The 13,257-nt window shown below is 36.3% G+C and overlaps 1 protein-coding gene across 1 annotated transcript; it reads left to right on the top strand.

The window, feature by feature from the left end:
* The first annotated feature begins 5,226 nt into the window (after positions 1-5,226).
* LOC111914601 (uncharacterized) lies at positions 5,227-5,927 on the top strand. The gene has a single exon (XM_023910299.2). The coding sequence runs from the start codon at positions 5,247-5,249 to the stop codon at positions 5,619-5,621; it is 375 nt and encodes a 124-aa protein (XP_023766067.1). The 5' UTR covers positions 5,227-5,246; the 3' UTR covers positions 5,622-5,927.
* Positions 5,928-13,257: the final 7,330 nt, after the last annotated feature.

The following is a 13,257-nucleotide window of genomic DNA, read 5'->3' as shown; positions in this document are numbered from 1 at the left end:
AATGTAAGGAATCAGGAATAAGGATCTTATATCTAAAGATCAAGTTATCAAGTAGCGATATGAAAAGTATCATGTATGTAGCCTATTAAAGGCATAGTATAGGGTGAACTTGAACTTTTGTGTAATCGTTTCAAGGAATTAATATAAACCCTAGTTTTGCTAACTGATGTGTTGAATGATTGTCTGATTTTCTTGTATGGTGACTTGGTCGACTGTGGGACAATACTTGGGACGAGTATGAGTAGGTGTGAAAGGTAGTAGATGCATATACTACCGGAAGCACAGGACTCGCACTTAGATCAGGGAAAGTCACAAGGTTACCAAGAAGCTAGTGATTGATTCCATTTTATTAGGGTATGTCATTACCATTGTTTCGGTAATGACTAGTAAGATGGTTCTTGTACCGACCCTAGTAGTCATGTTTAAATTTGAGTTCGACTACGAGGAGTATGTTACGTGGTCTAGAGGACCAAGTTAGATGTAACATCTGACTTAAGTCAGAAGGTTGAAGTTAATGCGATTGATAGTGTCACGCTCGTTGTTAAAAGAAGTTTGCAGGTAGAAATGCTACATGCTGAAATGTGATTATATCACATTAGAATATGAAGGAAGGTATATTCCATTTTGGAATTTAACTCTAAGAGACCTGAGTCTAAGCATTGCATCATTCGATGAGAGGTCAATAGAGCACGATCCATCGGTTTGTTACAATAGATAAAGGAAAGTATTTATCCTAAGAAGAAGAAGGAGTCCATAATAACAACTTATTTGGTAACTCGAGGGTTACGATTGAAAGTACAACATAGTACGATAAGCAGATGCAAGATTGGGCATCGTTTGTGGTCAAGAAAGCCATAGAGTTAAATACTCTTTGGAGGAAACATAGAATTTAAGGTTATTACCTAGGATAAAGAGATAGCATATGGAATCATTGTACAAGTTCTATTTTCGTTGATGATTCCGGGACGTAATCATCCTAAGGGGGAGATAATTGTAACGCCTATAGATCAGAGCTAGTCAATTTAGAGACGATAGGCGTCAAAAATGAATTGATGAAAGATTATTTAGAATGAATAATCTTAACTAAGTTGTAGTATATGTTACAAGGATTCCGTACATATAAAGAACGCTGAAATCCGAGTTATAACGAAGAAGTTATGACCTGTCGAAGTTTCGCGACAGAACCGGCACGACACAGCGCGACGTAAAAAGTGAATTTACGTTAGAGTGATATTTAGCCTTAGCAATCTAAATGAAAGTCGTATACTATGTTAAACCATGAGCGCGCATAAAAAGAACGCCCAAATCTGACTTCGTATGAGGAAGTTATGATTTTTCGAAGTTTCGACTTAGCGGTATGCAGCCCGAATGCTCGATTTGAGACCGAGCGGTTTTTAGCCGAAACAATATAAATGAGAATTGAAGATATCAATAATTGTAGTAAAATGATAAAAAGATAGGCGAAAACGGACGTCGGATGAAGAAGTTATGATTTTATAACGGAGTTTTCCTGTCCCGACCTACTAAAAATAAATAATAAAAATAAAGTCAAAATTAGCCGACGGAGTCTAAAAAAAATTGTAGAGCGTAGTCTCACCTACGCGGGGATATAAAGAACGTCGAAAACGGAGTTCGTATGAGGAAGATATGAATTTTTGAAGTTTATTAAATATTTTCGATATTTAATTTAAATATATATTGGCCGATATTATCCATGGGGGGAGTCAGCGACCTTATCGTCGTTACGCCCCGCGTAACTAGGATTTACGCCCTGCGTAAATCGACCTTCCAGCCCCTCTAAAAGGGTGCCGAGGGCAGCCGAGTAGTTTGCACATTTCTTCCCTTTTTCTCGCGTTTTTGCATCGTTTTTCGTGCAAGAATTGCCCCGAAGCCCCGGTATTATTCCCGAGCCCCGAAGCAAGTCCCGAGGCCCCGAAGATCCTGAGAAGTGAAATTCCCAAGCCGAAGCTCTGCCCGCGAGGAGTCCGGGTTTTGTGAAGATCTTCCAGACCTGCCGAAGAATACTACTTCCACAAGTCGTAGTGCTGTCCGATCATCTTCTGATCAAGTGAGTGTGTAGTTACTTTCTTCTAACACATAAATATTAAGTATTTTCTATAAAATACGTGTTATGTGTATAATATAAAGTTGTTTGTATGTGTGGGTGTATAGTCCCTTTCATAAACACGGGTATAATACAAGTATTGTTTGAATGTATTAAGTATATGTTTGGGAGAGTGTGTGGTTACTTTCTTCTAACACATAAATATAAAGTATTTGTTATAAAATACGTGCTATGTGTTTATATATTGTTGTTTATTTGAGATGAGTATGGAATGAATGTTTTATATAGTTTTTAAATGAGTTAAACTGTATATGTATTTTATATCTACAAATATGTTGGGTAGAACATGAGTAGATGAGATAGTTGGTATGTGATAAAATGATGAGGTATGAAAGATGATTAAGAATGATATTGGTAGATGCACCAATTAAAGAATGTCATAAAACTAGCAGATGCGCTTGAGAATAATATCGGTAGATGCACCAAGTAGTGAATGTCGTGATCTTGGCAGATGCGCCGAATAGAGATTGTCATAATAATAGCAGATGCGCTTATAGGATAATCTTGGCAGATGCGCTTATAAGATAATGTCGGCAGATGCGCCTAAAAGAGAATGTCATAAACCTGACAGTCGTGCCTCATAGTGTATGACGTAATCCTGGCAGAGGCGCTTAAAGGATGATGTTGGTAGATGCGCCTTATGTAGCAATAGATTTTGTGCTAATTCCTTAGGTCAATCCTAGGAATGGATGAATGACGGGTAGTTGAATTCTTAAAGTAAAATCCTAAGAATTAAAGAAGATAATGGGGATGGGTAATTGGGTTGATTGTTTGATGGTTGAATATAATAATTATATTATTGTGGGTTGAAAACCCTATATGCTCACCAGGCTCCCAAGCCTGACCCACTCAGTTTTCTTTGTATCACAGGTATCGATACGAAGATATATTTCACAGAGAGATTAAAGGAGATGTAAAATCTTTAGTGTAAATAATGTAAGTTCTGTTTATGCTTATGTGTCTGTATCGGAACATGACATCCCGAGATTTTGTTATATAATAAAAATACATTTCTTTACAGAAATGCTTTGATAAATCTTTATCATATTTTGGGAACAAATTCCGCAACTGTTTTCTTTAAAAGATTACTCTGATTTTAAAAACCAAGCATAAACTAATCGGTCTTTTCTGGCCGTGAAATTGGGGATGTCACATTATTTAATATTTAATCATACATAACACGAAAAACACGATAAACAAATGTTAAATCGTGTCAATTTCGTGTCGAATTTTGAACACGAATACAAAACGACACGATATTGTGTTTTTTACACTTGACACGAACATGACACAAACACAAATTCGAATTTCAGTTTCGTCTCAAATGTCGTTTCGAGTAGTGTATTTTTGTCGTGTCGTGTCACCAATTGCCGCCCCTAATTTGGGAGGATGGAGGCTAAAGGTGGAAGGGATTTATGAGGGTTAAAGTGTTTAAATAGGGCTGAAAACCCTAAATTTAGGGTTAGTATATCACCCGAGTACACCTTGCGTACCCCTTGAGTATGTCATGCGTACTTAAAAGCATCCGCGTCGCCTTTTAGTAACTTACGTCCAACGTATGTCCAAAGTACGCCCGACGTAAGGACTATTTTTGCAACAAATTAATACTTTTAGTCAAGAATGGAAATAACTGATTTGGCTAGGTGTTACATTAATAAGATTTAGTAAGACATGTGATCATTGCTAGAGATCCTAGGAAGGATCAATGTCTTTCCTTGTAATATCACTTCGTGTCACTTTTATTTCATTTTCATATTTGTATTGATTGCAATATCACAACTTTTTATATAATTTGGTTGATATTTCATTGATCGTTTTTTTTACAAAAATAATAGGTATTATATATTTAATATTTAAAAAATATATTACTCTTTTTATTTATTTTTTCAATTAGGACCGACTAAAATAAGCCACAAAAGAAATGAGATTTTCACTTTCAAATTTTAGTTCCAAGACTTACAATATGCATATTTTGACTATAAAACATTATTTTAATATATAAAACATATTTAACATTTTATTCAATAACCAGATACAAAGTCACTTTATACTTGTGTTCGAATTATTATAAATTCAAAGAAATATGACTATAGTTAATGACTTCAAAATTTCAATATGTATATGTAATATACCTATTGTAATTAGCAACATAAAAACTGAACCGTAGCTAAAACTGCTAACCAACTAAACTTAAATGCGAGCGAAAAACCGATATGTGTGGTTCTAACAAGTTAATAACCGATATATGACGCTTCAGTCAAAAACCGTACCATGCTCACGCTACATATATGTATTTAATAAAAATTAATTAATATACAAAAGTAATTAATTTTCTATTTATTAAACGTATGCATAAAGAATGACCGTGGTGCGTTTGGGATTAGGATCGTGAGAAACCAGTCAAACCACTATAGCGGCAGCGCCAGTAACGATAACATTGGCATTAGCGGTGATCATACTCCATGTCTCCGCTGGTAATTAATGGTTCAACCGTTGTGGGTCCTTTTTATCACAATACTTCTGCAAAAAGGAAAGATTACATCTTTGTTGGATGTCCTAAAACATTTACATCTTTGTTGAATGTCCTAAAACATTTGTATTATTATAAAGTACAAATAATAAATGAAAATTTACCGAAAAGATAAGACATGCGTTTATGGAAAAACCAATATGAAATTTGTTTCTACTACAAGAAAAGGTGTAAACTTTGAACCGATACAAAATCGGAGTCTCTCTAGAAACCCCACGAAACTAAGAGTCTAAGACACAATGAAAACCGATGCCGTTATGCACTGGGAATTATGTTAATGTTATCTTATTAATATTTATTTACCTTGTGTTGATAAGAGAATAATAATACTTGACAAAATTCACGAATATTTCTTTTTCGTTATCATGACTATAATTACGAAAACTTGGCTGAAGTCATTAATGTCTGCGCATAAGCATTCAGTCGACAACCAAAAAAAATTACGGGTCATCCAAGTATCTTAATTTTGTCTATAGAATCTTCGATTCTTTGTAACCTTCGTTTTCAAAGCAACCAACCATTTTCTCGTACGTGCCTTATTTAAACACACCATCCTTTTCCTATAACGAATCATACCCTAATTAAATCGCCATGGAAATGCTTCCTGTCAAACCCACCCAGAACTGCACTAGAAAGAAACATACCAAAAACAAGCTTAAAGTCGTCTACATATCTTCTCCTATGAAGGTTAAGACCAGCGTCTCAAGGTTTCGATCCCTTGTCCAGGAGCTCACAGGTCGTGACTCCGATATTAGCCGCTACAATGTTGATCGTAATTGCTTCGATCCTGTTGCACCAGCCTTGACTCCAACCACGAGTCCACAAGGTGAGAAGGCAGTTGAAAGTTGTGATGAAAAAGGTATGCACTTCACTGGCTCGGAGTCTCTTCTTGATGATGTGTTTGGAGTTGAGCAGTTGGAAGGGATGTTCCCCTCTTATTCTTTATACGAGTCATGGTTGCAGTAAATGGTGTTCGAGAGAGGTTTGTTGGGTTATCGAGTTAGAAGGGTTGTATTAGAGACGTGAGAATTTTAAAAAGAGGTGTAATGAGAATCTGGTAACAGTGACGAGTATCTAACCCACGAACAATTGGTCGAAAAGATCAGCTCTTGATGTCAATTGAGTGAAGACTTGATATGTTCCTTGATATGTGTTATGTAATATGATCGGTGTTTTTTTAACTGTGATGGTATTTATTTGAGTTCTAGAATGTGATAATTATGAGTTAAAGACTAAAATAATAATAGGATGTATTTTCTTTCTTCGTATAGATATTGACATGTTTAGGTGTTATTTATTTATTAAAATGACATCCATAGAAAAAAATATAGACAAAATGTCTGCGTTTAAAAGAAAAAAACTTTCTATTTTTTAAATTCTACATATTGTTTGTTTTATAACACTGAAATTTAAATAAACTAAGTTTTTAAAAACTTTTTCGATGCAATTAAATTATATTTACAATGAGCCTAAACGGTGTTATACAACTCTTGTCGCTGATATTCTTATGTGACACCTATTACCAGCCGCAAACACCCCCCTTCAACCTAATTCTTTTGTAGGCAGTAAAGTTCACCTGTGAGAATTTTTCTCTCTTGATCTATTGCTAAATTAACTCCTCTCTATTATTTGACGGTGACACTCTAAGCTACCCAATGTTCTAAATAACGTAAGACGTGATTTAGCGGCAATGTTAAGCCTCAAGTTTTTCCGAGACTAGGCGAGCCACGTCGTTTGTAAGATGTGACTTAAAGCGACAATTTTGTATATAATTAATATTTTTTATATGTATTTTCATCTATTATTCATTTTTTATAAACATATATGAGTTAAGGCGACATTTTGGTAAAACTTGGAGCATTTACAAGCCTTGGAGCCATGGCGCGCAATGACAAAGTCATAACAAACTTTTTAGAACCTTGAAGTTGGCACATCCTAACAACTTTTAAAAATGAAAGAAGAATTATAAAAATGTCACTATCACGAAAACTTATGTGTTGTTCGGTAAAATTGTAGAACACCAACATTGTTTTATTTATTGGCAACATAATAATGAACAATATAACTTCAAGGTGTAAATAATCACGCCTTGAAGCGCACAAGAATCTATCACTAGGGTTGAAAAGCTACTAGTACTAGCTAGCGAGGACCGGAGAAATGAGTCTCATATCGGGTACGGACCTCATCTTAAAACATCCTAACCGAGCCATGTTTAACGAGCCTCCCAATAACCAATTGTTTTAGTTTTTTTTAATCAAAATATTAATAAAAACCTTTGATGTTTCTTTTTGTATAAGAGTAAAATAATTATTTCCATGAAATATATATTTTCTCAATTTATTATAAGAGTTTGTGAATATTTATTAAAATCAATTTCTAATAAATAACCAGTTATATCAAGTTGTTGTTAGTGTGACCTTTAGGACCATATGTTGATTAGCAATAACATTTTAATATGACTCTTGAGGATACTTGATATTTCATTTAATTTCAAAATTTATATCCTATCTTCAACTAACAAATAGTTGGTAGATTTGGATATTTGATGTTGTTTAATTGGCTTTTCAATCACTAGATATTCAAAATCTGAATTTTTATGTTCCTTTTCTAGTTATGAGCTTGATTTCAACATTAGTTTATGTATTGTGCTTTAATTCATTGGGTCAATTGTTAATTTATGCCTTAGTTTTATGATTATGGAGTGTTGATGAAATCCTAGCTTTCTATGTGTGGTTTGCGGATTTCCTAAACCATAGATATTCATAAATCTAAATTAAGCTCCATTTGATGTTAGGAAGTTGTTTTCATTTTAAAATGATGGTTTCTATTCTAAATTCTAATTTATATTCTGATTCATGCTTCAATTTGGTATTTGTTGAGCTTTTATGAGATGTTAAGCTTCAGTAAAGTTCATATGAAGATTTTAAGGAGTGAATAATCTTTTTGAACTCAATTTTTAGATGTTTAAAGTTGTAGGTATCATTTTTGGTGAAAATTTAAGTTCCTTAATCTTATTAAGCTTCTAGGCGAATTTGTTGAGATGTTTTGGTGTTTGATTTATATTCCAAGGATATGAACCTTCCGGGGATCATTTATTATGTCAATTGAAGTTTTTGAACATGTATTTGAAGCTCATTGAGTCATTTATGTAAGTTGTAGGATGTTTGGATGCATTGGGGTCAAAGTAAGATGTCTCAAAGTTAAAATTTGGCCATTTTTTGATGGGTTTTATAGGTCATAATTAAAACATGTGGCAGAAAAAACTTAACCCTTAAGTTCATTGCAACCTATTTGGATGTAAATTTTCTCTACTGATTGCAACAATCTATGAAAAAATCAAGAACCCTAAGGAAACCCTACTATAATAGAAAATTACAAGGAATTAGGGTTTACATTCCTTTTGATTATTATTTCAGATAATCAACCAAATCCTTCTTTAAAAAGCTCTTAGAAAGCAAGCACTAGAAATCTAATGCTTCTAATGGTTTGTACCTGATATATGCATATTTAGTTCATATTAAGTATAGATTTTTATTCATTTATTAGCTAAATTATTGAATATCATGGACAAAAGGTACTTAAAAGTGTTTAAATTATATTTTCAGTCTAAAAGTGAAGCTCGGAGGCAAAAGGAAGCAGGAGAAGCGGTTGAGAGCTCAAGAATTGAACAAAGAAGAAAAACACTAAAAACAACACCTACTCGGCGAGTAGGGTCGACTACTCGGCGAGTCCAAGCGAATATTCGAGAAGATAAAGACTCGAAGACTCAGAGACTTATCGCATACAGGGACTGAGAGATGGACTCGGCGAGTCGTCACCTGACTCGACGAGTCGTTTCGCATATATAAAGATAACTTCTCAGATCGACAGGGGAGAATTCTGGAACCATTCTGGAGAGGTTAGCTACGATTGAAGAGCCAGAAAAACCCTAGAGAACGAAGATACAAGCTAGCATTCAATTCCAAAGAAGATTTGAGGCAAATTTCATCATTCTACTCAATCTTTTGTTTTTCATTATGGTTAGACAATTAGAATTTGTTTGGTTGCTGTTATTTACTTCAATCATGAGCTAAAACTCTTAAACTTCTGTTTGGGGATACAAAATTGATACTATGGTTTGATTATTGGTAGGATTAATTTAATATTGGTGATTTTTGTTATTTTAGCTTGCTAAAGAACCTTGTGTGTGAATGATAATTAATTTTCTATTAATAGGAAGGTAATTAAATAGCATGAACATCTTTTGGTTATTAACCTCATATGTTTATGTGACCACTTTGTCATATGTCTAGGATTAATGAACATGAAACTAGAATTAACAAGAAAATTAAGTAAATTCATGTGTGAGCTTGTATGATGACCATCAATAAGAAGTTAACTAAAGGACCAAATTAGTTAATTATTGCAAGTCTAAATTAACCCGGATAATTAATCTAGTGAATTTAATTTAGACAACTGATCACTGTTTGAGTTAGTTATTTCACTAAGGGTTAGTGTAGTGAACGCGAAGCTAATCATTAGAGTCGGTAGCCAATAAAAGAATTAATGTATTGCACTATTACCATGAAATCAACCATAGGATCCATTGAGTTGAACTAAACAAAAGTTCCTTCCCATTATTGAATCTAGTTAGTTCTTTGCTTTCCTAGTTTTTAGATAGTTAGTAAGTTTCTAGTCTTGTAAAACTAGAGAAAACCCATACTTATTAATTAATTTAGATAAAATTAGTTTTTAGTTTTAATTTACCGTTCCCTGTGTTCGATACCCTACTTATTTAGCCTTATCACAATTGATAGGTCCACTGCCTTTGTGTGTTTATTTTTATTAAAAAATAGGTTTAAAACTAGTTGAGTTTTACACACATCAAGTTTTTGGCGCTGATGACAGGGAACGGTTCTAAAATTAACATTAAATTCTAGTTTAATCGATCCTTTGTGTGGGATTTATCTTACACAAAGTTAATTAAAAGGTAATTTAGTGATTAGTATAAGTTTTAATAAAAATCCGTTTTAAAGAAAGTAATATTTTTTTTTTCTGTTTTTTGCCTTGAACTCGCCGAGTGCACTCGTGCCGACTCGGCGAGTACATCGCTGATTCACAGTTTTAATTTTTATTTATTTTTTGTTCTTTTTACGCGTTCTTTTTGTTTTGTTTACAGTTGTTTCATGACCCGAGGATCTGATACACCTCTGGTCCCTCCTCTTGAAGACCCGGAATCCGCACTAAGGAGGAGCAAAGGCAAAATCGTTGGAGAATCCGCTTCTTCAAAGAACTCGCCACTCAAGAACCTCGAGTCCGTTTTTAGCAAGAAGAGGAGCAGCAGATCAGGAGCATCCAGTGCCTCTGTGACAATCGAAGACCCAATTAAAGAAGACACCGAGTACGAGACCGAGGAAGAAGAAGAACCTACATACGAGAGCGAATCCGATTTTGAAGACGATTTAGCTATCACTATGGCTAATATCGATGAAGTCCCCATGGGGGAATGGAAGAAAAGGATGCGCGATGACACTGGCCCGGGACTTGTGCAGCCCGCAATTCCTACTACCGCTACTTTCGAGCTAAATGGTCATATTCTTGCGCAACTCAAGGAGATTCCTTTTTATGGGAAAGACCATGAAGACGCCTACAAACACTTGGACGAAGTGAATAATGTGGCTGACTACTTCAATGTACTAAATGTTCCACGCGAGACCCAGCTTCTTCGCATGCTTCCAGTCACGTTCAAGGGTGCTGCAAAGGATTGGCTGAAGTCACTTCCTCCCGGATCGGTCACCACATGGGCCAAGATGAAAGAAGAATTCATAGACCACTTTTGCCCACCTTACAAAATAGCCAAGCTAAAGAAAGCCATTGCCAACTTCGAGCAACAACCCGGAGAATCTCTTTATGAACCTTGGGAAAGGTACAAAGGTCTTCTTCGAAATTGCCCACACCATGACCTCAATAGCCAACAAGTGGTCTCCATCTTCTATGATGGAGTCAATGTCACCACAAGGCAATTGGTCAATTCACAAGGCCCGCTCACGAAGAAGGCGCCCCCGGTAATTAAGGAGTTAATTGAAGAATTCTCTAAGCATTCTAGAGAATACCACAATCCAAGAAACGAAGTAAGTCGGGGGGTAGTGAACTCGGAAAATGATAGCATGGTGGCGGTAATAGCTAAGATCGATAGTCTAGATAGAAGGATGACAAAAATGGATCAAACAATCCATGCTATTCGAGTTGGATGTGAGAATTTTAGAGGGCCCCATCTCACAAAAGATTGTAATTTGGATGAAAATGGAAACAAGAAAGCTCTAGTGTTCTACTCAAGCGGCGATCGATACGACGAGAATTGGCGGAAACCGAAGAAGGAATGGCTCCCATACGAAGAATACAAGAAGGCTAAAGAGGAGAAATACAAGCAGAAGGAGAGGGGATTTTATCAAAAGGAAGAACCGGTAATGGAAAAGAAAGCCGATTTAGAAGTATTGTTCACTAGATTCATAGCCACGTCCGAAAAGAGACACAATGATCACGATGCTGCAATACACGAGAACAGAAATATGCTAAGGAATCAGCTGGCATCCATTCTCAACATTGAGAAACAGCTGGGAGAACTTGCACATCAAGTGAACGAAAGAAGACCGGGTCAACTTCCAAGTAACACCGAAAACAATCTGAGAATGGAGAATGTGAGTGCAGTGACTTCCAGCGATGAAGAAATTTTCACACATGCACAGAGGATCTCCAATAGGAAGACAGAAAAGGCAGAAGAGTCGGCTCCCACTAAGCCCAACCAGACTCGCCGAGTCCCTCTAATGGACTCGACGAGTCCATGCGTTAATGACAAAACTGTCATTCCCTTAAAGCCATATAATCCCCCTTTTCCATTCCCAATCAGAGCCATGCCTGTTGAAAAAGTTGAAGCTTATAGAGCTTTTATGGAGCATGTTAAAGCCCTACAAGTCAACGTGCCATTTGTAGAAATGATGCTTAAAACACCCAAGTATTTCAACTTACTAAAAGGTCTCTTTGCTGCTAGGAAAGATTTAGTTGAAGTCGCGGAAATAATATTGAGTGAGTTACCCGGAAATAAGGGCGATCCGGGGAGTATCATAATTCCGTGCCAATTTGGAAATGCACTTGTCACTCAAGTGTTGACCGACTTGGGTGCAAGCATTAACCTGATGCCTTTCTCTTTCTTCAAGAAACTGAATTTATCGGAGCCAAGGCCGGTAAACATGAAGATCCATTTGGCAGAAAAGACAACAATTCATCCAAGAGGCGTTTGTGAGGATCTTCTTATTAAAGTCGACAAGTTCATATTTCCAGTAGACTTTGTGGTGCTTGATATGGAAGAAGACCCCGAAATTCCGATTAATTTGGGGAGGTCATTTTTAAACACCGCATGTGCATTAATTGATGTATGTGAGTCTACACTAACATTGAGGGTAGGACACGAGTCAGCAATATTTAGAGCTTTACCAGAGGTCAAGCAAGAAGAGGAAGGAAAAGAAGAGATCTCATTTATCGATTTGGATGATGAGATACTACAAAAAGAACTTGCACTTTTGCAAGAAGAAGATCCAAGCAAGTTTTTGCTACCTTCTAGAGAGGATGGAGATGTTAACAAGGACTTGGAGGAGATAGAAAAGCTACTGGAAGGAGCCGACTCGGAAAACACAGTGGAAATGGTGAAATGCGATCCGACTCGCCGAGTCACTTTCCTAGACTCGACGAGTGCAGTCGGAATTACCAAAAACTTGGACGACTTAGATCTGCTTGTTGCTAGTTCTCTACATGTGCTGGGCATGGATGTTTTTCCTCATTCGTTAGAAGAACAAACAGCAAAAGGAGAAATGGATACTGAAGTTCAACACATTCATATAGCATGTCTTGATGCAATTCCGCTTGAAGATGAGGTAAGCACAGAAAAAGAGGAGAAGGCAATGGATAGGAGAGTTGATGCTGATCAACCTTTCATTACCAAACCTAGAGCACGAACTTTCACAAAATATGAAGTAATTAAGTTTGGGGAAAAGGAGGTGCAAGAGAAGGTAAAAAAGAATGGGGTGAAGAAGAATAAGAGGAGAAGGGAATTTCAAGCAGCTAAGGATGATACTATAAGAAAGAAGAAAGAAGACTTAAAACGGGCTTACAAAAAGAAGATTCACGCTTACAAGACAAAGTACAAACCACAAAAGATTAGGCGTGCGTTCCCGATGCTAGAAGATGACGAAACGTAGATGGGAAGGAGTCTAGCTAACGACTCTTTAAAAAGAAGCGTTTGGCGGGAGGCAACCCGTTATTTAGAGTTTGCTTTCTTTTATCTTTTTAGTTTTGTTTGATTTTCGTTTTTAGGATTTTAATCTTCCAAATCGTCGGACATGTCTTCTTGAGAGTGCGTATGGACTAAGTGTGACGACAACGGAACACCTTGTGGGAGCGTTCCATAAGGGCACGGAAAATAGCAGTCGAGACCAATGGCCGGTCATAAATACCCATCCGACAAGTAAGATCAACAACGGAGCACTGATGAAACTCGCCCCCAAGGAAAAAACTGAAACTCGTCGGGTGATAGCAATCATCTCCCCCACGAGAAGATACCGTGGAGAAA

Source organism: Lactuca sativa, chromosome 4 (genome assembly GCF_002870075.4).
Source record: "Lactuca sativa cultivar Salinas chromosome 4, Lsat_Salinas_v11, whole genome shotgun sequence".
NCBI lineage: Eukaryota > Viridiplantae > Streptophyta > Magnoliopsida > Asterales > Asteraceae > Lactuca > Lactuca sativa.
Note: the sequence above shows the minus strand (reverse complement) of the source record. Positions and strands in the feature narration are given on the sequence as shown.